At 42.0% G+C, this 25,590-nt stretch overlaps 1 protein-coding gene across 3 annotated transcripts; it reads right to left on the bottom strand.

Annotated features, from left to right (window-relative positions):
• Nucleotides 1-2,495: 2,495 nt before the first annotated feature.
• LOC143974186 (solute carrier family 46 member 2-like) lies at nucleotides 2,496-21,227 on the bottom strand. Of its 3 annotated transcripts, none has more exons than XM_077475321.1 (6): nucleotides 21,069-21,227; nucleotides 16,019-16,161; nucleotides 11,949-13,071; nucleotides 10,591-10,674; nucleotides 7,564-7,720; nucleotides 2,496-2,795 (listed from the first exon to the last, which is right to left on the bottom strand). In XM_077475321.1, the coding sequence occupies exons 2-6, from the start codon at nucleotides 16,082-16,084 to the stop codon at nucleotides 2,708-2,710; spliced, it is 1,518 nt and encodes a 505-aa protein (XP_077331447.1). In that variant the 5' UTR covers nucleotides 16,085-16,161; nucleotides 21,069-21,227; the 3' UTR covers nucleotides 2,496-2,707. The 3 variants fall into 3 exon arrangements, with proteins under 3 accessions (XP_077331447.1, XP_077331448.1, XP_077331449.1); XM_077475322.1 differs by having other exon boundaries at nucleotides 16,051-16,161; nucleotides 21,069-21,224; XM_077475323.1 differs by lacking the exon at nucleotides 16,019-16,161 and having other exon boundaries at nucleotides 21,069-21,225.
• Nucleotides 21,228-25,590: the final 4,363 nt, after the last annotated feature.

Genomic DNA, 25,590 nt, shown 5'->3' with positions numbered 1-25,590 from the left:
CTGCCTGTAGGTCCCTGTAGAGAACATCCTACTTCCAAATCCACAATTGCCAGATGGATTAGACAACCTATTTTCAGCTCCTACGCCCTTAACTCCTTGGAGCCAGTGCCTGCCAGCCCTTTAAGGGGTTTATAATATCTGGAGGCAGGGCTTATGGTCATGTGATCACCGTTATGGGCCAGTAAATATGCTGGAAGTGTGCAAGGCATGCTCTCTCGACACAGCTGTATTTGCACAATTGCCTGCAAATATGCAGCCACTCAGTGCGGAGAGGCTGCATGTTTGCGTGCTTTCTGCCCCAAGAGGTTAAGGCTAGGGCCTCTCCATCACAGCTCATTCCACTAGGGCTGTTGGTATTGCTGGCTTCAACATCAAGCAACTGTATTCCAGATTTGGAAGGCCTCCACCTTGTCCTTTGTGCACATGTTCTCCAACTTCTCCCAGGTGAATGTTCAGGCTTTAGCTGATATGCACTTAGGTTGCCTCAAGATGTTATATGAGTGTTAACCCTTGTGCTTTTTTGTTTTTCTGTTGGCATTTCTATTTTGCCATGTTGCCCACACATCAATTTATCACTAATAGTAAAGGGACTGTGACCTTTTTAGCCTTAATATAGAACAATTTTTTGGTGGCAGAAATGATTTGACATTTTGGAAAATCTCGGTCAGCAATTATAAAAATGTTTGTGTTCATTATCACTGAAACAAAGAAGCAGCGCTCTATGGGTCTAGCATAAAGATTTGCAAACATATAGCCAAGTGAAAAATTTATTTATTTGATGCACTCTTGAGACAATAACTGTCAATGATTAAAAATTTGTAGGGAATTACAGAGGCAATCATAAAAACAAATAGTCATTGTAAATATAATGTGAAAAAAATAAGCACAGTACCACTATAATGGAAAGGGATTAACATCAACGGAATCACTTAAGCTATCAGTCAGTGGTCAAAACGAAAGGGATCTCTACGATGAACAACCTAGATGGGGAGTCCAAAATCACAGCTATCAGCACGGTACCTGGACGTGGGTGTCAAACCTGCTGTGCCGCGGGAGGTGTGTTATAATATCCACCGCTGGGGAATAGAGCCAGAGAAGCCGTCCACACTGGCTGGGGCCAGGCGCCCAGGAGGACGTGGATTTCGCACCGGAAGAGTAAGTGACCAATATGTCTCTTGTCAGGGTGGACCTCAAACTCTAGGTTGCCGTGACGACCGCGGCTTACATGTTTTGCGCGCCTGTGCCTTATCAAAATCCTTATTCATTTTACATATAAGAGGTGTAGCAGCTCATGTTTCCTACCCTCTGACTAATTAGTACACAGTTTTTCTACTATAGTCTGGCAATACACATACGTGTACCTACAGCTTGTAAAGCAAAACTTAAAGAAGAGTTCCAGGCGCCTTCAGCTACAAATACTGTAGTTGCTCACTTTTATTAGTTCACATACCTGTCCAGGAATCCAGCGGTGTCCTCAACCAAGATAACTTTTCAATCAGCTATCATGTGCTGCCGCCAGCATCTCCATTGCAGCTACTTTCACACCGGGACCACCTGAGGTTTAGCGCTAAACACATTGCTTGTTCTAGCGGCGCTTTAGCGTTGTTTAAGTGGCAGTTTTCACAAAGATGCTGCTTGCGGGACTTTTTCTAATGTCTTGCAAGAGCACTGCCCCAGTTTGGAAGCACTCAGGCTTTCAAATTCTGGCAGCATGGGAAGAAATTTTCAGCCGCTTTACAGGTGCTATTTCTAGCGCTAAAACGCCTAAAAGCTGTCTCAGTGTGAAAGGAGTCTAAGTGATACTGGCAGTGAAGCCTTGCAGCTTCACAGATGGTTCCCTACTGTACAAACACAAAGTGTGCTGCCCTTTTTGAACGGGCCGGCTGTGGAGGAAGGAGGGGGCCAAACTAAGCCGGAAGTTGGAGTGGGTACTTGTCAAAACCAGGTACCCGCTCCCCCCAAAAAAGGTGCCAAATGTGGCAGCGGAGGGGGGTATGCGAGGCAGATAAGCGGAACCTCACCTTCTGGGTGGAGCTCCACTTTAAAGAAGATCTTCAGCCTCAAGCACAACATGCCTCCTCTCCACCCATCCTTCCTTCCCTGTTCATGCAGAGTGCACTTTTTTCTTATTATGTGTTTTGTTTTTTTCCCCAGGAGAAAATTTCGGGCCTGCCTCCACATTATTGCCCTACCTCTCCACCTCGTCCAGTCAGAAAATGATTCGCATTCATTAGAGAAATGATAGGCATTCTCTGAATGGCGTCTTTGCCGAGTGGACAATGGGATCCTAAAGACAGCGAGGATCACTGCATTACTGGTGGCTACCACAGTGATTCTGCACTTCCACAGGGACTGTCCAAGCATGGAATATGTATACTTGTATTGGTCCAAGCTGGACTAATGTAACTATGCAAAAATAAATAAATATTTATAATTCAGCGTTAAAAAATACTTAAAAAGTACCACCCATATCACTGAAGCACAAAAATCAATCCTTCTGAGGAATAGTCCTTTATTTTGCATTTCACATTTCCAGCCCAAATTACATAAGTCTACTAAAGTGCCTGGTAGTCTTACTAGGTCAAAGACCTAGTGGAATTCGAATCAGACCTGGAGGTGAAGAATTCCCTTTTCACTAATAATGATTACTCTACTAGTCACAGTATATGTTTACATTATCGGGTCCTGGTAAGAGGAATACCAGAGCTCAGCTTTCTTCAGGAACTTGACTTGAATTCCCTGTGATTCTGGTAGTCCTTTGATCCGTATCTGAACACCTACTGCAGGCTGCAATTCTAAAAAAAAAAGAGAAAAATTATATTTAATATATAACTAACAAATACATCCACGATTCCCTACAAAGTCAAAATGTAGACTATGTTGTTTAAGATCCAAAATGTAGTACTCTGACATGAAAATTCAATAAAATACAGGCCCAGATGTGTGGAAGGGCCCCTTGACCTCCAGCACTACTGTAGAAACAAAAGTGAGGATTGGGATCTTGTTCTTCCTAGATGTTCATCTTTGTAGTGGTAACACAATTCAAGACTGAATGTAGCCTGGGGAATAACATGCAAGCATATTAATCGGTGATTGTGACTTTCACCAAACATTCACTTGTCATTTGTTGCCCTGTATGTACAGCCTATAGTAGGCATGTGGCACTGCACAAATTAAAGTAAGACCTCTGTCTGTAGTCTAAGAACTGACAATTTCTGTGAACAATTGACATATCCTATAATCCCTGGGTCTCTCAGTTTAGTGCTCATCAAGTGACAACAAATTAAATAGATCTGAAAAAAGACACAAGCAGGCTGAGCAAATAACAGAGCTCACTATGCAGGTTTTTTTTCATTTACATTTTTTTAACAGAGCTCCCATATTTGTGATGCAACATAAAATAAATTGTGAGGCATGGATAGTGACCTGGAACAAAAAGAAAAAAAAAATCCCTTTAGGTAATAGGGACAAGCTAGGTGAATGATAACAAGGACATAGGAGGATTGATCAGCCATGACACTAAAAAACTGCAGCCTCAACATGTGAGGCGATCATTACAAGGTACAGCAAGTTGCACAGGGATTGGAACTACTCTAATATCTAGTTAAAAACTACAAAAAACATTTGAAAGTATACCATACCTCTTGTGACGGGAGTTACTTTGGGCAGGGGGCTTGTGGAACCCAGCTTACTTTGGAGAGCACTGGATGACCAAGAACCCCAGTCTGATCTGTACTAGTCAGACACGCTGTACAACCACACTGGAATATTTTGTGCGTGTATGTATATATATATATATATATATATATATATATATATATATATATATATATATATAGTCTCATACTGTTGTGGACTGTTTTCTGGGTCGTTTGGGGTGTGGCTGTATTCGATTGTTGTTTGTGTCTGCCTTGTGAGAAATGTATTATGGGATGGATATTTGTGTTCCTAGCATGTAAACCGGGGGCAAAGCAGAGAGAGGAGGGAAGAATTCCTCCAACAGCCCTCCCTGACTATAAAATGTTCAAATGTTTGAATACCTGTGTGTTCCTTATTGCTGATTGGACGGTTTACCCCGCCCTGAATCCAAGGGAGGGGACATTGTCCCTGAGTGGATATCTGTTGTTACATGTGTTTCAATAAACAGTTCATGTCCCAGCTTTGTAACTGAGCTAGTTTCGTCTGGTTCTTGGTTACAATATTCAAAATCTGATATATGAAGGTCCAGATTGGAGGAAGCAGTGTACTGACAGAAACACTCAAGCTCAGTGCAACGGGGATCCACACCTCCAAAACAAATGAACCTAGAAGATTCCCTGCAGTGAATGCTTGGTGATAATCAAATTGACTTTTTTTTAGAAATATGCCCCATGAGATCTGCACTTTGCATTTTTACACTGCTTACTGTGGTATTTGTAATGGAAATTTGTAGGTTCTGTATATAATTGTATTCTATTTTATATGTATTGCACAATGCCCTAACTGTGCACGGCACTAATAATGTTTTCAGTACATGTTTTGCATTCTTTTGAGTCCTGATTATAATTAGCCTACCTATGTAACGCCCCTTGTTACCATAAACATACAATTGTAATATTATTGTGATACCTACGTAATCATGTGTATAAAAACCTTCAAATGCGTCATAATAAAGGAGAACGGTTATTTGGAAAGATGCTGAGCGTATCATTTGTGTCTGTTCCCTACTGCAGTAGTTATTATTCATTTGGAACCACTAATTAATATGAGGATAGGAGTTGCCTATATATAAAATATCCATTTCATATTCATACAGCGGTAATAAACACAAAAACAAAAATATATTGCAACGTAGTAGCTCTTAGATGTGGTGGCCAAATCGTTTTTTTTTTACATTTTTCTACCTGGTGATCTGACCAGTAAGTCTGTTATATTCAACTTCCTCTAACAGAACAAGCTGTCCAGCAGAAATTGCAGTTAGAGGGTTGAGACAAACCACTGACAGGGCTTCTTACAATGGTCAGATTGTATATAATAGCTGTAATGTATTACATTTTTGTTTATGGGTTTAACGCCATTTTAACATTGAAGATTTCAGTTCACATCTTACATTTAGTTTCCCACAATCACCACCTTACTTGCCTGAATAATTTTGCACATGATTCACAAAAAAATATTAAGATTTTTGACAGCAATGCTTACTTCTCCATGTAAGTACTACCTGAGTTAATCCGTGGATATGGATTGCAGTAGCCCCTGCACAAAGAAATAAAATGCATTCCCTTTTTAAGAATTCTTATTGTGCATTGTATTTGCACGTCGTCATCTTATTACATAGTCAGGAAAGTGGATTAAGGACACTGGTTCACCCAGTTCAACGTGTGTGTGTGTTTGTGTCTGTGTCTACCATTTTCAATATCCCTGTACATTGATTTTGCTCAGAAACACATCTAAAAGGTTTTTTTTCCCCACACCAACTGTGGAAGGGAGTTCCACAACCTTACTGCTCTAACATGCAGTTTAAGATTGAACCGCTTCTCATCCAACTCCATTGTGTGGCCACGTGTCTTCTTGAGAGACCTTGGATTACAATTTTTTTTCTCCCAATGATACAATCACTATTTAAAAACTTTGATATTCTGATTGTTTACTCTGTCAGGACCTGGACTTGAACCTGGGACCTCGGCTATGAGTCTTCTCACTGAGCTATCTGAGATGCTGGACAGTGCCTTTTCAGATCGTTTGGACAACCCTGCCTTGATTTCTGCTAAACCTTGAACTCTTTGCTCCTCCCACAAACTTCCTGATATAAGCCATATCTCTGCACTATCGCCAGCCAGTATCCCGCTCCTGTCTTCCCTGCTGTTGTCCACATTTGCTACCGCTTGCTATCGTGACTTGTTCCACGATTATGCTTCTGCCTGATCCCAACCTGCAACTACTTGTTACCGACCTTTTGGCTTGTTTACTGACCACGCTTCTGTTTGATCCTTACCTGCTTCTCCTCTACTGGACCCTGGCTTGCTCACCTCCTGGTGAGGCGATCCTGAGGACTGCGACCTGGTACTAACACACAGCAAAATCCATCTCCACCATCAGGAGCTCTGGTGAACACCCGTTAGAGCTTAGGCTCTGCACTGTAGGTAAGCCTATGTCATCTGCCAGGGTGACTACCTGTGTACTTATCCTGCTGGTCAGTGGTAGTCCTGCAACTGCTATAGCAACTGGTCTTTGAGCCTAACCCCTGATCGTGACCTACCCTTTTAAATAACTCTTCTGAAAAAGTTAAATTTTTGTAGTTATTTCTCATAATGGAGGTCCTCCAGCACCCTTACTAGCTTTTTTTCCCCCTTCTCTGAACTTTTTCCATTTTAAGAACGTATTTCCTGAAAATACCCTTTTTAATGTATGAGAATAGTCTGCTGGCCTTACTTTCTGCAGCCTGGCTTTGCATGCCTTTGCCAAGTCTGATCTACCAGCAACCCTAGATCCTTTTCCATCCCTGATTCCCCCAGAGAGTTCACCCCTAGCAAATAAATTGCATTCATATTGTTAGCTTCCAAGTGCATTACTTTACATTTTTCAATATTAAACCTCAACTGCCATATAGTTGCCCACACCTCTATTTTCCCTAGGTCTTATTACTATATTGGTTTGTGATGTTATTGCCCTGCTTAGTTTTGTTTTATCAACAAACACTGAGATTAAGCTATATATTCCAACCTCCATATTGTTTATGAACAAGTTAAACAGAATTTGTTCCAGAACAGAGCCCTGGGGTACCCCACTCTCGACAATTAAAAGAATATGCCACTAATCACTACCTTATGGACATGCTTCTGCAACCAGTTTTCTATCCAGGTACATAAAATATCTCCAATACCAAAATAATTTAACTTGTAAATTAAGCATTTGTGGGGGTTCTGTGCCAAATGCCTTGGTAAAATCTCATAATGCTGTATCCACAGATCTTCCTCTATCCAAATTACAGATCACTTCCTCATAAAATGTTATAAGGTTGGTCTGGCAAGAATCCAGGTTGGTTACTACTAATGATACTATTTTCATCAGCAAATTCTTGGATATGGTCCCTTATCATTCCTTCTAATAGTTTACATATCATTCATGTTAGGCTGACTGGTCTGTAGTTTCCGGGTATATATTTTGGTCCTTTATCGATATTGGTACCTCATTTGCTTTTTACCAATTTGCTGGTACCATTCAGTCTGTAAAATTAAGAGTAATGGTCTGACTATGACATGGCTACATTTTTTTTTAGAAATCTTAGGTTTTTCTAGTCTATATTTAACATGGGTTTCTGTCAGCCAGAAAGGATACATTCAATATATTGTCATTATCATTACTGTCTTATTTAGTATACCCCTTCTTTTTGTTGTTGTGAAAGGTCCTTCCAAAATGTGTGGTCAAGAATCCACCAGATGTCTGCAACAAGTTGTACCTGCAATTATAGTCGCCCATTTTGCCTCCACCATTTGCTACTTCTTACAATTGCTGCTCAACACTTTAAACGTTAAAACTTTAAACATTTTTAAAATGGTTCTCAAAAATATCTAAATGTCTCACCCAATTGGAATAATGCTGAGAAATCCCAGGGTGCCAAATACAATAAAACAGAATCCACTGTACCAATCTAGTGTAGCTTGATAAAGTTTGTTGAATCCAGCTGAAGTGCTCACCGCCACAATTTCTATTGTGAGCTGAAGTGTCACAAACACTTTGCCTAAAATAAATGTCAAAACAAGTTCCAGTTATCAATTTTTTATTTGAATGTCAAAATGAAGTCAGTTTTATACAGTGAAGATTCTGAAAATAGCATGGGGTAAATTTGTACAAATACTACATTTTATTATTAATAAAGAATGTGGTGACAGTAAACAATATCCTTATTCTCAAAAAAAAAAAAAAATTTACATTTACATCCACTACATCCAATTTACATTTACATCCAATGGCCCAGTAATCTGTAGTTAAAACAATTCTTACTGTGTTTTTACGCCTTCATGTAATGTCCTCTGTGAGCCACCAAGCCTCTCCTTTTTCCCCTCACTTCTATTTGTTTGGAATGAGCAGAGTATTTTAGCTGCAGTCATGTGCACTGTTCTATGTGTACTACAAATTACATAGTTCATAGACCATCTCAGGAACAAGCAAGAGAGAGTGGCTATTTTGCAATATACATTGTGAACATGGAGAGCAAATGTAGCCACCCTCTAACCAAAATCTGGATTAGAGCAGTAGAGCTGATGAGGCTGGGAGCAATAGAAGGTACTTTGAGTTAAAAGTGAATTTAAAGCTTTCCATTTTTTTTTTAACATGTCTTACCTGCTCTGTGCAATGGTTTTGGCACAGGGCAGCCCCTTATCTGCCTTGCTTAGAGTCCACCTCTGGCACTCCTCGTTATACCTCCCCACCAAGTACCCCATAGCAAGCCACTTCCTATGTAGGCAGTTGTGCATGCTCGATGCCAAACAGGGCTGTTTGTGTCTATTTGTCTATTCAGACACGCAGACTGTTTCGGCCATGCCTACCATTCTCTGCTCACAGGGGTTTTTACTGACAACAGCAGGAGTCAATGGCCAAGCCTGTGAGACAGGGGAGAAGAGCTGCTGTAGACCTGCACAGCGATGGATTGAGATCGGGCTCAGGGGGAGCAGGGAGGGAAACTACTGTTAAAAGTTTTTTTTACTTTCATGCCAAAAATGGAGAATTTTTTTTTACCTTTACCATTTTAAGAATTCATACTTGAATAGATTTTATTTTTATTTTTTTTAAACACCAGATGTTAGTGTGACTAAGAAACCCTGAGGGAGTGATTAACAGAGTGGTGCTAGCATAATGCATAGAACATACATGCATGCACCTAATTAACAAAAGCGGCGCAAGGCCCATTGTTAATTATGAGTGATCAGTTCTCCCTTCTAATTGCAGAAACAGCACAGAGAACAGAAGAGCTGGAGCTTGCATGCTCTGATCTTGCTTCCCATACCCCCCACCACCACTCAGAGCGGGAGGGAGGAGCATGGTTATTAACTTTGCAGGCTCTGCTCCAGTAGTGTGTTCACTGCGTGGGGCAGAGAGGAATGAGAGTTGTTTTCCTGACAGCTCACATCCCATATATGGCAGTTCTGAGCTAGGGGGGATCTGCTGCAGTTTTCTATATAGCAAACTGCCACATTTCCTCTGTTAATTAGAAATAGCAACTAGCACAATCATGAAACAGATCATTCTGCTTAATTAATATGGCATACGCCACTCCTATTATATTGCCACAGGAAGTATAGTTAAAAGGGTTGTAAAGGTTAGTTTTTTTCACCTTAATGCATCCTATGAAAAAACACCTGTCCGTGACTGGCCCCCCAGCCCCCCCCCCCCCCCCCCCCCCGTTTTACTTACCTGAACCCTCAAACTTGTCCCATGGGACACTCTGTCTCTGCAGGAGGTTCTCGGCTCTTGATTGGAAAGATTGATAGCAGCTCAACTATTGGCTTCTGCTGCTGTCAATCAAATCCAATGACTCGTGGGGTGCGGCCAAGTCCTGTATTCGGCCTCTATGGACGCCAAATGCTAGACTCGGGAGCGCGCCCCTAAGGTAGCCTCCCGGGAGAGCGCTTCTCCCAGGGGATTATCTGATACAGGGAGGAGCTGCCGAGGGACCCCCGAAGACCAGATTCTGGGCCACTCTGTGCAAAATGAGCTGCACAGTAGAGGTAAGTATGACATGTTTGTTATTTAAAAAAAAATGAACCTTTAGTGTCACTTTAATGCCCTGAACTGTGCCATATATCCATTTTAGGGCTTTGCTATATGCCATTATGTGAAACTAACACAGCTCTGCTCTGTCGTGACTGATCATGGGCTTTGAAAAGCATGCAGTGCTACATTCTGTAATTATTGTGAGTCCTTAGGATAAATACAGCATGGGAATCCTGTTTTTTTTTTTAAAGGCCATTATCAGTCACAGGAAAGATTAGGCAATTTCTGATTGTAGCTTTATTTCATTCTTACCCATCTGTAATGGTTAGCCTTATAGCAGACCTTCCCATTACTACATACCATAATTCTAACCCTCACTCCTACCTGTTACACATTTGCAAGTTTCTTTTTTGAGAGGAGGAATCAAGTACCTTTTTCAGGTACTCACTCACACTTCCTCCCATTTCCTCATCAAGATGAGGATTTTGAAGCCCTCTGTCTACCTTCCCCGCCTGCAGCGTACTGGGATATATGTCAGACATCCCAGGAGGTTTCAGGACAATTTCTCCCAGTTGGCGGATCTCGCACATGTGCAGCGGGGACAGGAGGTGGCTGTTAGTCATCAGGAAGTGACCCTCTGCTTTAGGTCACACTTCCGTTAGTCAGTGGATCTCACACATGTGCAGCAGGGACAGGAGCTGGCTGTTAGTCATCAGGAAGTGACCGTCTGCTTCAGGTCACACTTACCTTAGTCAGTGGATCTCACACATGCGCAGTGAGAAGCCGCTTGTGGATCATTAGAAAGTGCTAGTCAGCTCCCAAATCTGACTTACAGCACTCTGCATCCTATTACTTAACATTTTCTGTTTGCATTTCAAATTAAATATTACATCTCACCATATGATGATCCTTGAATGTGTTTAGATATCACTGATCTGATGGTTGGTGTAGGTATTTGTGAGAACATCATTACACTTCGAGCTTAAAAAAACAAAATATATGATTATTCACAGATGCAGGATGAAAAGTTTATATTAAAATATATGTTAGTGCCCCTATGTATCTGTAGGGACAACCTGCAGGCAGCAGGTGAAATGTGTAGTCACAGCTTTTTGGTAAAGGCAACATTCAAATGTAGTGAAGGCCACACTGCGTGCATAAACAGCGTAGCGGCAGGCTGAAATATTCAATCTAGTCTACTTAGCTATCAGCATTCCTGGGAAATTTGTAAAACAGTGGGCCTGAGTATGAGGGTGGATATGGGTGCACAGCCAATAGTGGCACCTGAAGCTTGCCTAGCCAAAACATATGGAATGGTTGTTGCTTTTTCCAAACTGGTTCCAATGGTTGTGGCACACCATAGTGGTGCACTATTGTCCTGCAGTAAAATAGGAGTTTTAAGTGGAGAAAGAAGAAATACCCCTGCTTCAGTGGTGTGACTGGGAGGAAAAAATTTGGCTGCATTGGCGTCAGTGGGAAAAAAAACATCACTGCGTTGATGTGAGTGGGAGGAAAAAAATGCAAATGTGAAACTGGTGTCAATCTGAGGAGAGCTACTTTAGTGTATCTGTCAGTGGGATGAAGGAGGGGCTGGCAGGCTGATTGAAGCTCTCTGGGGTGCACTGAACCAAGGGACCCTGGGTGGCTCTAGGGGAAGGAGTATGGCTGAAAGACACTGAAGGAAGTAGGGTGGCTATGAGGCTCTAATGGGCTCTAATGGGCTTTAAGGGGAAGAGGGGAGTTCTGGGGCTGAATTGCTCCCCCTACGCTCTGTGTGCCCACAGTTCAGAGCACACGGGGCAGCTTCTCCTTCTCATTTCTGGTTATGCGATATGTCACATGACAGGAGAAGATAGTAAGAAAGGCAGTCCGCCCTCACCTGCCCATACTGGGAAGAAAGTCTGATCTTAGCAGATGCCCGTTCTCACTGCTGTCTTCAACCCATAGTAGGCTGTCACTGGAGGGAGAAGAGAGCAAAAAATTCTCTCCTGCAGACAGTAACCTTATTTGCTGTTTGCTGCTGGGGCAATGAGAGGGAATGGAAGAACAGGACGGAAGGGCGTAGGAAAGAAAAAAAAGGAAGGAAATAAGGAAAGGATAAGAAAAGCAAAGGAAGGAAGGAACAAAGGAAGAAAAATGAACCAGGGAAAACTGTTTATATAGGCATATTTATCCTTTAAGTGGAATGTTTTAAAGTACTTCATTTAGCAAATATTTGAATATTACTGACTATATCAAGAATGCATTCTACTTACCAATATAGTACATAAAGGTCCAGCGCACAAAGACCAATATTAGAAGTCCAGAGCTGAATGAGATTATTCCAATGACAATCATTGCCAGGTCTCCCATACATTGGCTCAAAATAAAAACTCCTAGAAAGCTGGTGATGTATGTCATGTAAGCTGCAGCATTACCATAGCCAACATCAACAGGACCCCAACTCAGTGGTGCTTTCAGTACAAAAACATTGATCACATCATCAGCAGCAGTGAAAGAAATATTAAAGAGGACTGCACTAGTAAACATAGTTATAAATATAAGTTTGGATGGAGACACATCTAAAGATTCCTCCACTGACTGCCCCTGTATCGTAGTATTATCAGTGTCGTCGATCAACGATGCTCTGCTCTCAGAGCAATGATCTTCCTCAGGTGTCCGCAGAATAAACATACTATATAGAAAACATAAGGCATAGCAGCCAGTGCTGCAACACACAAGGATAGTCCCTTCACGGTTTGCAATATTTAAATGAACAAATATGTGTCCAGAAACCAAACTTCCCACAAATCCAGCCAAGCCATACACCATTTCAATGATGATGAGTCGATGAGAACGTCTCCTCTCCGAAGAACATAGGGAGGCCCAGGCCATAACCCCAGCCCAGTAGGTTGTGAACCAGCCAGTTAAACCATTTAGAGCAGCAGAGCCAAACATGACTTCTATTGGCCATTCCCAAAGAATGATGAACAGCAAAAACATCCTTGATAGAAGATAGCCTAGCAATGGTACACATATAGTCACTTTCCTGCTGGTTTTGTCTCCAATTTTGGCCAACATATAAGCAGACAGTAAAGGAGTTAGTCCCATAATAACATTGTAAATGATGTAAAAGTTTGAGATGGCTTTCTGCAGCACATCATCAATACTAGAGTTGGTAGAAACCGGTTGATTGTTGATGGTCTTGTTATAGTGATTTCTTACAACCATAAGAAGAGCAGTGTCATAAAAAGAGCTGCCAATCTGTGTTCCAGCAACCACAGGCTCAATCCAAGTCCTTGCTGTGTCCATTGTACCGGTAAAAAATTGTATATAGCAAATAATCACTATGAAGTATTCTTGTGTGTCAGTATGAAGGTTGCCACTGAGCCTATTGAGCTGTAAAGAATATTTGTGTTATTTATGACATTTTTTAAATTATCATTGAAACGAAAAGATATTTTCCAAAAAGTCATAATGGAGAATTCAGTAACGCTATAATAACCATTTTCTGGCAGTATTTTCCCCAAGAATTACCTGCACCATATTTAATCAAGCATTTGTGCAAGTTTTGCTAAATTTAGGCAGTTTTAAATACTGCACCTCTAGGAACATATCACTATGGCAGCAACATATTTCTGAAGTGGAAAGCAAGTCAAACCCAAGCTTAAATCTACTCCAAACCAGATTCAAAGCCTATTCTAATTACTCTGTAAAGGAAAGACACCTATACTTAACTTATTCTGAAGTTACTCCGGTCAATGAGGGGGGATAACGACAACCAACAAAGGATGTCCCATAGTAAGCTTTTGAGTGATGACATCGTCCAGGGCAGGCTCTACAACAGTTGTTGATATCTCCTCTACACTGAAGCCAGCGATAGAGATATCATGGCCTGACTAAAGCAACTTCAGAATAGGCAAGTATACGGAGTCTACAGTCTGCGTATGACAAAGTTTGAAACACAAAATCATAAATTATAATATAATAAATAACTAGCTGGTCTAAAACCGATTTTGAGGTAAAGGGACACTTTTTGGTTGCCATGGACAATATCAAGTTTCCAGGCAGAAAGAACAGTCTATATAATATAAAAGTGCATGCAGGGCATTGGACAAAGCACTAGGGACAAAAGGGAGGTGAAATGATTTGATACCGTAATGTAATCTGTAAGATGACAGTTTACTGTATGTGTTATGTTTTTTGCACTTTTTGAATTTGCAGCCGGGCTTCGCCCCCATGCGTCGCAACGCTCGCAGGGAACGGAGCCTAGCATACAGAGGCATCAGGCGGAGGACACAGCCTGCAGACACAGCGGGGGGGGGGGGGGGGGGACATCGCAGGATGCTGGGGGCAACATAAGTAAGTAACCTGGACCAGGATCCTGAGATGCAATCCTGAGTGTGGCTCGGGGTTACCACTAATGGTATTGAAATTTAACCCCGAGCCACACTCGGGAATACTGCCAGGGAGGTTAAAGAATTACCACCAGTTCTCAGATTAGGAAACTGGCGGTAATTAGGACCAACTCTGAACTGGAATGCGACATATCTACTCCGGGAAGCTGCTGTGTTTAACAGCTACCAACACAATATTGAATGCCTGGCCTCATTCAGATGTCGTCCAAGAGAATCCCCGGTGGAAAGATCAATGTAAACAAAAGATTTGGGGATACAGGTGATGTTATTACCAAAATATGGCAAAGACCACTGGGTAGGCCGAGCCTGAGGGGGAACTGAGAGACTAGTTCCCCATCATGTCCACTTTTCATTTGACTGACAGCACACATAGTATGCAGATTAAAAAGCTGCTATTGCATTAATAGAGGTAAGGGATCTGTCCACTGCTTTTTTGCTGTGAAACATAAGTAAAATCGACCTGATGGGGAACTAGTCCCTGAGGTCCCCAACAGGTTCGGCCCACCCCTAGTACAAAACTCCTCAGTCATGCACTTTTCAGTATCATGGGCGCAGTGGCCTATGAAGGAGGAAAGAGTATACACATATGAGTGTGCAGCCAGAGAAATAAAAGTCCACAAACATCAAGTAAAAACATAATTTACTGTATGTGCAAATCTTCTAAAAAACAGTAAAGTCCAGGAACAAGTGAAAATATTCAACTATCCACAGAATGTATGAAGAGATGACCAATACACTTGTGCCCTTCACCACAAGTAAGGTCGGCTTCTTATCAAATATGAAAAATCCCCACCACAGAGAACAGCCAGGCATGTGATTAACAGACCTCCAGACATTCATCAATAGCAATAAGACACCAACTTAACGTTTCAGTGATTTCAAGGATCAGCATGTCAGATCAGGCTGCATCCGCACTCATGGAGGCAAACCAAGGCCACACATAGTGTAAAACCGCCAAACAATTTATTTAAGACAATAGACAGGTACTTAGAGGTGAGGCTGGGTTCAAGTAGGGGTCCAGTGGGTGCCTATTATCCACTTCAGGGATGAACCAGGCCTGAATTTTTTCCTGAATTTGGACTGAAACGGAGCCAAAGATGCACAGGACCCCCGTGAATCTCGCTCCACAGCCATCTCAGAGCAGTGTGAATCGGCTCCAATGAGAGCCGGTCACAATCACCTGTTATGTGAATTGGATACGGTGAAACCCCCATCCAATTCGCACTAGTGTGAATTACAAAATACAGTATACAGAAAATACAGCACGTCACAACATGTACTGATGCCTCGCCACCGGCAACATAGTGAGCGTGCTGACGTCACATGCTATGTCCCTCCCAACCTGTTTTGCCGTCAAACAGTGCCATCAGGAACTGAGGTAACATGCTGGTCCTTGAAGTCACTGAAAATGGAAGTTGAATGTCTGGAGGTTTGTTAATCACATGCCTGGCTGATCTCTGTTGTGGGGATCTTTCATATTTGGTAAGAGGCCAACCTTATTTGTGGTGAAAGACACGAGTCTCTTGGTCATCTCTTCATACATTCACAGAGTCCCCGGATAGGTGAATATTTTCACTTGTTCCTGGACTTTACCTTTTTTTTTTTTTCAAAGATTTGCACATCACTGATGTTTTCACTTGATATTTGTGGCCTTTTATTTGTGTGTGTGTAGAGTCTGACATCCAATATTTAGATGTTTAATGGGTGCTGCTCTTTATAAACTTTTTCACACTAAGCGCAAAATAGTATTTTTGTAATGAGGAATGAGTGTCTAGTATGGACACTTTGACTCCAGTATGGGCACCGACAGATTCATCTACTTGTCACCGACAGAAATACGAGTCAGGCACAAGCGCTGATACTTTTGGCGCTATGCCCCAACAGAATTCTAAAGGATGTCTACGAAAATGTTCATGAATTCCCCTGACCTCAGTGCAGGTAACAGATTCATGTACGGTACCTCCTTTCCAAGGGTAAAAACGCTGCTTCTCCATAGATACAGTCAGTCACTGTGTAAGCCTTGTCACCCTGGGATAGTAAGTATGTGGCAGTAGAACCAAATTAGTTACGCCTGCAAAAAAATAAAATAAAACAAATGCAGTCACCACATCGCAGGACTAGAAGCACTTTCCTAATGCCGCGTACACACGAGAGGGATTAAGTCTGACAGACTTCCAACGGAGTTCTGCCGGAGTTCCGACGGAGTTCCGACAGAGTTCTGGCGGACTTTTCGACCGAGCGGACTTGGCCACACACAATCACACTAAACTCCGACGGAGTCGAACGTGATGACGTACGACTGGATTCGACTAAGGAAGTTCATAGCCAGTAGCCAATAGCTGCCCTAGCGTCGGTTTTAGTCCGTCGGAGTAGCACACACACGAGCTAATTTTTCGAAGGGACCGGGTCCGGCGGAGTTCCGTGGGGAAAATTTGAAGCATGCTTCATTTCTAAAGTCCGTCAGACTTTAGCGAAGCTAAAGTCCGTTGCAGCCCACACACGATCGAATAGTCTGACGGACTCAGTCCCTCGGACTTTGGATGTTGAAAAGTCCGCTCGTGTGTACGGGGCTTAACAGGCACTTTCACCTCCTTCCTGCTCAGGCCAAATTTTAGCCTTCAGTGCAGTCGCATTTTGAATGACAATTGCATCACTGTACCCATCTGAAATTGTTTATATTTTTTTAGAGACAGATAGAGCCTTCTTTTGGTGGTTTAATCACCACTGGGCTTCGTATTTTTTGCTAAACAAATGAAAAACGAATGAAAGTTTTGAAAAACAAAACAAAAAACTTTCTTTGTTTCTGTTTTAATTTTGCAAATAGGCCATTTTTCTTCATCACTGATGTGTGCTGCTTAGGCTGCACTGATGGGCACTGATGAGGTGGCAATGATGGGCACTGATGATCAGCGCACTGATGATCAGTGTCCTGATTATCAGTGTAAGACATTGACAGTGAGGAGGAAAGGAAATGCTGATAGCTGGCATTTGTTTACATGTGATGACTGTGATTAGATGTGGGGGCAGTGGGGTTCTGAGAGGACATCAATAGACACCCGGCCAGAACTGGATGACCGCGCTGTAGCCATCATTTGGCTATAGCATGGTCATAAAGGGGTTAATGTGCATGCTTTACAATGTAGCTATAAGAATGCAGAATTAGAACAACCTGTACAGGAGATGTTAGGAAATATTACTCTAAACTTAGATTATTTCAGAAAAAATGTTTTATTTGGATAGACCAGAGAAGGGTTAGAGACGTCTACAATCACAATAAGTATAGTGGGAAATCTCTCTAAGGGCTCAAGACAACAGGCGTTCTTGCAAAGAAAACACTGTGTTTTAACTGCTTTTCTTGCATATATATGTTTTTATATATTTTCATTATTACCGGACCCGTCAATTCTGTCCACTTTAATGCTATATAGTAAACACTTCATTAGCATTTCCCTACCTATACATATTGATATGATGTTATGTACGCCCCCGTAGTGACCATGTTTGTTCCCCTTTTTGCTTCTCTCGTGCTGCTTGAGCCTGGCCTCATAATGGTTCTTTAGCTGTGACACCTTACCTTGTTTGTTAGATTCTTTTGTTGTATATTAATTTGTACTATTTTGTTCACTTTTTGCTAGCCACAATATTCCATTCTCCTGAAGAAGCGTGTATACACGCGCAACATGTTGAGCCTACATGAATTTTGAACAACAATACTTTACCGTCTGTCTGTCTTTCAGTCATACTCTCGGACTCATGTTATTATGGAATGACGCTTACATCTTCCAAGCTTTCCGGTAGTTGTATGGATCTGTACAGCAGCGGTTGCACTGAGTATATGTGTCTATAGATCTATTGTGGTTTTTATGAAATTGTATATTTTTTATATGTTTCCTCAATAAAAAAATTTGTATTCATTTTTGTGTTACTGTGCCTAAAAAGTAAAAAATTATTTTCCCCTAACTATACAATTGCCTGCAATTAAACTTCACCTCAATAGGACATGCTGCATCCAAAGAAGTCCAAAGCAGGTCAAACACAACCTCTGAATCACAATGGGGGTTATTTACGAAGGTAAATCCACTTTGCACTGAAAGTGCACTTGGAAGTAAAGTCGCTGTAAATCCGAGGGGGACATGCAAGGAAAATAAAAAACAGCATTTTAGCTTGCACATGATTGGATGATAAAATCAGCAGAGCTTCCCCTCAATTCAGATCTACCCTTCAGATTTACAGCGACTGCACTTCCAAGTGCAGTGCAAAGTAGATTTGCCTTTTCGTAAATAAACCCCAATGTGTACTACTGCTGACATTTGACAAGTGTTCCAAATGCACATCAGACACTTGAAAACATTGCCTGTCAGTATGAGCCCTGACAGGAGCAAAAAACAAAGTATATTTTTAGCAGAACAGGAAAGGTTTAAAAGTCTTACAATATTTTTTATTGCTTTCTGCAATTTCTTGTACCTGTGACAATTGCTACTGCATTTTTTAATACAGGTTTACAAGGATGAGTATTGTGGGGAAAATCTCCCCAATAGGGTCATAGATTTAGGAAAAAACTTGCAAAAAGAACAGAAAAAATAAATTGCCTGGAGTTAGGCTTATACGCTTTATTATAAAATAGTAGGGTTATAATGTGTCTGAGAAAGTAACCTAAAAAAGGTCCTGAAAGTTTGCATCTTTAATATGTTTACATTTTAAAATGTAGCCAATAAAAATGATCAAGGGGACAGAACAACATTGTGGAATTGGCTGAGAATTTTCAACTTGGCTGATCAAAAACTGGGTAAACCATATAAGGGCTGAGCCTCTTTTTCAGATTTGTTGTTTAGAAGTTAAAAACATTTTTTGCTAGAAAATGACTTAGAACCCCCAAACATTATACATTTTTTTTCTAACACCCTAGAGAATAAAATGGCGGTCGTTGCAATATTTTCTGTCACACGGTATTTGCGCAGCTGTCTCACTAGTGCACTTTTTTTTTAGGAAAGGGGGTGGGGATGAGCGAGCGCCCCCCTCCCTCCTGAACCGTACCAGGCTGCATACCCTCAACATGGGGGGGGGCACCTTGTACCCATGTTGACGAGGACAAGGGCCTCTTCCCGACAACCCTGGCCGTTGGGGGGGGGGGGCTCTTCCCCAGACCCCGACAACCAAGTCAGAAGAGACCCCCACAGCTGCCTAATAAATTAAAAACCAGTCTAGTGTGTTTTTTTTACATTTTTTCCCCCCAGGTGAATGGGTAGGGGTACCCCATACTCATTCACATAGGGCGGGGGCCCCCTTATCAAAGGGGGCTCCCGGATTCCGAGCAGACCCCGACAACCAATAGCCAGAGTTGTCAGGAAGAGGCCCTTGTCCTCATCAACATGGGGACAAGGTGCTTTGGGGTGGGGGGGCACAGTGCGCCCCCCTGCCCCAAAGCACCCACCCCCCATGTTGAGGGCATGCGGCCTGGTACGGTTCAGGAGGGAGGGGGGGCACTCGCTCGTCCCCACCCTGTTCCTGACCAGCCAGGCTGCATGCTCGGATAAGGGTCTGGTATGGATTTTGGGGGGACCCTCACGCAGTTTTTATGGTGTAGGGGGTTCCCCTTAAAATCCATATCAGACTGAAGGGCCTGGTATGCCCTTGGAGGGGGAACCCATGCCAGTTTTTTATTTAAAATTTGCCGTGGAGTTCCCCCTTAAGATCATCAGAGCACAAGTTGCATGCCAAAGTCGGAACAGGCAAGACGGCGATCCGACTTTGATCCGACATCAATGATATTCAGTGGGCTGAAGTAGGTTCAAAGTCGGACAAAAGTAGTACAGGGAGCATTTTCAAAGTCATTTCGGGTTTAAAGGGATGAGGTGGCAACTCTACATGCGATTCAGTGAGAAGCAATGTCAGCCCATTCATTTTGAATGGGCTCAAATCACACCCAAAATGTGCATGCAGCAATTTTGGAAACAAACTGCAACCGGATCGCATGGTTGTTTTGTACCATGCGATCCAGTGCCAGCCAACACACTGCATTTGCGACCTGCGTTTGGGGTGTTGTTAAGATTGCACTGACCCCAGCTGTAGATCGCAAGGGCAGTGTGATTTCAACATGGCGCAGGAAATGCGCATGGATCATGCACTGCATTAGTGTGAACCTGGCCTTAAGGTAACCTTTTTGTATTCAATCATACTGCATACACTACAAATTAACTTTCAAGCATGTTAAAGTTCTGCACGTCATGTAATGATTATCTAGAGTCAATTTTAGTTAAACATCTGATCTGCCATTTGGTGTCAAAGTCATATCACCTAATAACGAAAAAACACATACAGTCATGCCAAAACATTTCCCATAAATGTCATACATATATCTAAAACCTGATTTAGACATCTAAATGCAGTATTGACCTTAAAATGTTACTAAACCCACAACAGTAAAATCACTCTGTATATGCAGTAAAGCATGCTTGTTATACCCACTATGGAACCTAAGGGGTTTACTCTATATTGTCTAAAAAGGCTGTTTAATCCTGTATGCACAGATCCTCCTCTTCTTCCACTGACTCCAAAATGTGTCCGGATAAGACAGTCACTCTGCACATGCTCAGTTTGGTGTGTATTGCCAGAGAGTTTTGTTTTTTGTTTTTTCTTGGGCGAATGGTCCTGTGCTGATCACATGCAATCAGCACTGTCCAGCCAGAGGGTCAGGGGTCCTGCATCCTGATAGAACAGCTAGTGCAGTATGAAAACTCCTCCTACAAGCTTTAACCAGACACTGATCAAAGTCTCTGCTATATACTGCTGATTAGAAAAGGTATTTAGCAGTTTATGTTTACGAAAATAATTGCATTTCCATGTTCTGTGTACTGTTGGAGACCAGATATAGCGAATGCAGGCCCTGGGTTTAGGAACACTTTAGGAAATAAGCAAAGTATAAGTGCCACATCTGATATAATCACTCAGCTGCAGGGAATACAAAGGGTTTATACTCACTTTTATGTGCTTAGGAAACAGCCCAGTACACAGGCACACACTGCTCTGCACTAGTTCTGAAATGCCATTCTTTGGGATTTGAAAGTGCTGATTGCAACAGACTCTGCTCTGTTTTACTTCCCGACTTCTGGTTTAAAAAATAAATAAAAATCAAGCTGGATTCAAAGGAAATCCCTCCTCCTGGTGTCATCTACGCAGAAGATTTTTTTTAAAGGCATAGAAGGCTGGGAAACTTTCATTTTCTTGTTGCTTCCCATCCATAACCCCTAAAGTACTCCTTGCTGTATTTCATTCCCTGGGATTAATTAGCAGCAGAGCTATTAGGTCTAGTACTTATTTATTTGTGGAAAATGCTGAAAAATTTTAGGTGGACATCAGTAATATATACAAATTGTGTAAAAGTTTTTCATGGTCATTCACTTTTTACAGAGATGGCCAGTTTATGAAGGTGAGAGCTGAAGATCTTACTGGCCATCTCTGTACTATATCTCCGTCCAAGCTTCTCCAGCCCAGAGGTGGAGAATCTGGGAGAAAAGCTGCTTTCTTCCTATATCAGCACCAGAGTGATATAGAGATCTAGATAGATGGATAAAAAATAGGCAGCGCACTTTTGGGTGCTATTCATGGTTAATGGCATCCCAAATGCAGTTAGCAGATATGCATTTTGCCACACATTTTGTCATTTGACAATTGCACTACAAACAAGCCAAAACACTCATTTATAAAAAAAAAAAAAAAAAATCACAATGCTCCATACTCCAAAGTTTCCATTTGGCACTTTAGTGCTTTTTTTATACACATTTTGGTACAGTCTTCTTTAACCACTTCAGCTCCGGACCAATAAACACCTTAAGGACCAGAGGTCTTTTTGCAATTTCGCACTGCGCTGCTTTAACTGGTAATTGCGCGGTCATGCAATATTGCACCCAAACGAAATTTGCGTCCTTTTCTTCCCACAAATAGAGCTTTCTTTTGATGGTATTTGATTGCCTCTGCGATTTTTTTTTTTGCGATATAAATGGAAAAAGAGCGAAAATTTTGAAAAAAAAAGATATTTTCTTCTTTTTGTTATAAGAAAAATCGAATAAACTAAATTTTAGTCATACATTGAGGGCAAAATTTATTCAGCCACATGTCTTTAGTAAAAAAAAATGTCAATAAGCGTATATTTTTTGGTTTGCGCAAAAGTTATAGCGTCTACAAACTAGAGTACATTTTCTGGAATTTACACAGCTTTTAATTTATGACTGCCGATCTCATTTCTTGAGGTGCTAAAATGGCAGGGCAGTACAAATCCCCCCCAAATGACCCCATTTTGGAAAGTAGACACCCCAAGGAAATTGCTGATGGGTATGTTGAGCCCATTGAATATTTATTTTTTTTGTCCTAAGGGATTGAATAATGACAAAAAAAAAAAATTTTTTTACAAAAAGTTGTCACTAAATGATATATTGCTCACACATGCCATGGTTATATGTGGAATTGCACCCCAAAATATATTCCGCTACTTCTCCCGAGTATGGGAATACCACATGTGTGGGACTTTTTGGGAGTCTAGTCGCGCACGGCACCCCGAAAACCAATCACCACCTTCAGGATTTCTAAGGGTGCAAATTTTTGATTTAACTCCTCACTACCTATCACAGTTTCGAAGGCCATAAAATGCCAAAATAGCACAAAACCCCCCCCCAAATGACCCCATTTTGGAAAGTAGACACCCCAAGCTATTTACTGAGAGGCATGTTGAGTCCATGGAATATTTTATATTTTGCCAAAAGTTGCGGGCATATTACAAACTTTTTTTTTTTTTGCACAAAGTTGTCACTAAATGATATATTGCTCACACATGCTATGGGCAGAAGTCAAATTACACCCCAGGGGGGGGGGGTTTGTGTGCCTGTGTGTACCTACATGTCAGTGTAGTGTTGGTGCACATTTACTATTAGTCTTCTCCTCGTAGTCCGGTCAAAAAGACCGCCCGAGGAGAATGACATCACTTCCTCCTTCCTGTGTAAACAATACACAGGGGAGGAAGCTTCTCATTGGCCAGGAGCGATCCAGAGGGGGTGGCCGAAAACCAACGGCCATCCCCTCATCACGGAGCGCTCCTGGACCGAATCGGACCGCCGTAAACAGTGGGAGGGGGTCCGATCGGACCCTCCACCCGCTGGAAGGCAATCACGTAAATCTACGTGATTGTGCCTGCCTGTGCCATTGTGTTGACGTACAATGGCAATACGGCGGTCCTGAAGTGGTTAAAGTGGTTGTAAACCCTTACAAACCACTTTGACCTACAGGTAAGCCTAGATTAAGGCTTACCTGTAGGTCCAAGGAATATCTCCTAAACCTATATGGTTTAGGAGATATTTGCCCGAAAACGGGCACCGCTGTCTACGGCGCATGTGCCGTAGACAACGGCGTGCAGGCGCACTGAGCGCGGCATTTCCAAGAATGGAGCTGCCGCGTGTGTCGACTCCCGTGCGCATGCGCGGGAGTGACGTCATCGCGGGTTCGCCGAATGACAGCGGCGGAGCTGCGAGACGCCACCAGGAAGATGGATACGGCGGACTACAGGGGACAGCGGCGACTTCGCTGGCTCCTGTGTCAGGTAAGTGACACATAATGGGATACTATGTGATGCATAGTAGTCCATTATGCTTTGCCTTTGCAGGGAATGAAAGAGGAAGTAAACCCATCAGGGTTTACTTCCTCTTTAATGCACATTTTGCATGTTTTTAAAGTGCATATTAGATCATTTTTATGTGCATTGTGGTGCTTTTTTAATATATATTTTCGCTCATTTTCTTAACGCATGTTTTTGTGTGCATTCTGAAAAGAAAAAGGTTAGAAAAAGCGCCAAACCGTGCGTTAAAAAAAGTCCCAAAACTCATGCTAAAAAAGCGCCGTAATGCATGTAAAAATGCGCAATACAAAAAAGACCAAAATACACATTTAAAGAACTCACCAAAATGTGCTTTAAATGTATTTTTTTTAAGAGGAAAAACATCTCCTCCGTCATGCCTCCGAGAACAAATGTTCTCGGCTTCATAAACAGGGTGTCAGAGGAAAGAAAAAAGAACATCAATTTTTTGGGTACAGTGTTGCATGACCATGCAATTGTCAGTTAAAGTGTAAGACCACCCTAAAACTAAAATCCCTGTATCTACAGACATCCACGATCTAACACTAACCTATCTAGCACTGTAAAGAAGAAGTCGCTATACAAACATTTTTTGAAGCCGATCCGATCTCCAGCGGTGGAAGTTATGCAGAGGACATGGCCAACAACGGCTGTGAAATAAATGGGGAGTGAGGTCACCCATAGACTTACAATGGGGCTTCCCTTGTCGGCTGTGTCCTCTGCACTCGCCACTTTAGCAAAGCCCCAGCTGACAGCTCAGCGTGAGATCGGATCGGCTTAAAAAAAAAAAAAGGGTACAGTATGTATACTGATTTCTTCTTTACTTGTCTATATATAAGTTAGTGTTAGATCGTGGATGTCTGTAGATGCAGAGATTTTAGTGTTAGGGTGGATTTCTACTTTAATGTAACACAGTGCTGTATTGGAAAAATGGCCTGGTAAGGAAGAGGGGTAAATCTTCCAGAGGTCAAGTGGTTAATAAATGTACACCAATGTCCCAAACTCTGCCTATAGCAGTTTCTATCTGGATTCAGCTTACCCAGACACAGTCCTGGGTTTTGGGCTGCTAAACAGACTGGAAGCCCCTTCAGATGATCTTTTGGGACACTGCAATGTTTCCTCACTTGGAACAAAATCTGCTTACATGAGAAGTGTCTTTAAGGCAGACATGGGACTAAGTCACACGTGCAAGTCACAAGCAAGTCTCAAGTCTTAACCTTCAAGTCTCAAGCAAGTCCCAAGTCACTGTGGCGAAAAGCAAGCAAGTCAAGTCAAGTCCCTGCTAGAAGTCAAGCAAGTCAAGTCAAGTCATTTTTTTTGGTCAAGTCACAAATCAAGTCAAAATACTGTGATCTACCCCATGTCCACCTTTAAATTAGTTAAAAGTCAGTGTTCAGGAAAGATTTTGTTTTATTTTCAACATTAACAAAACTGCTTTGTGCTTTTTTTTGGGCATATTAAAGAAACACTTTGAATGCCCAAACAGCAGACAAGGAGCAGAACACTCAGCAATTAAATGGCCAACAAGCCTGAAAAAATGTAGTCCTTGCTGAGGGGGAAAATAACTAAGTTCAAAGTTTGAACTTCAAACTAATAACAAAGTATTTTAACATCTAAATCAGTGGACACAATGCCAACATCTGGACACTTGAATGGTGATGAGAATAGCCACTTAAAATGCCAGATATGGGGGTGTGCAATGGATCAGTTTTAGGGTTTTAACCACTTTCAGACCGGACCATTTTGCAGACCAATGACCAGACCACTTCTTGCCATTTGGCACTGTGTCGCTTTAACTGACAATTGCGCGGCCGTGCGACGTGGCTCCCAAACAAAATTGACATCCTTTTTTTCCCACAAATAGAGATTTCTTTTGGTGGT

This window comes from Lithobates pipiens, unplaced genomic scaffold (assembly GCF_037356315.1).
Source record: "Lithobates pipiens isolate NorthernLeopardFrog02 unplaced genomic scaffold, aLitPip1_a1.2 Scaffold_13, whole genome shotgun sequence".
Taxonomy (NCBI): domain Eukaryota; kingdom Metazoa; phylum Chordata; class Amphibia; order Anura; family Ranidae; genus Lithobates; species Lithobates pipiens.
The sequence above is the reverse complement of the archived record's forward strand: the minus strand, read 5'-3'. Positions and strand labels throughout refer to the sequence as shown.

Bases quoted from the DNA above. Each gene is read 5' to 3' on its own strand.
- LOC143974186 (XM_077475321.1), bottom strand. From the start codon at position 16,084: ATGGAGAAGCAGCGTTTTTACCCTTGGAAAGGAGGTACCGTACATGAA. The intron at 13,072-16,018 runs GTCAGGGGAATT...TATTCTTTACAG, and splicing joins AATCTGTTACCTGCACTGAG to CTCAATAGGCTCAGTGGCAA. The intron at 2,796-7,563 runs GTGAGACATTTA...TTTTTTTTTTAG, and splicing joins CTCAGCATTATTCCAATTGG to AATTGCAGCCTGCAGTAGGT.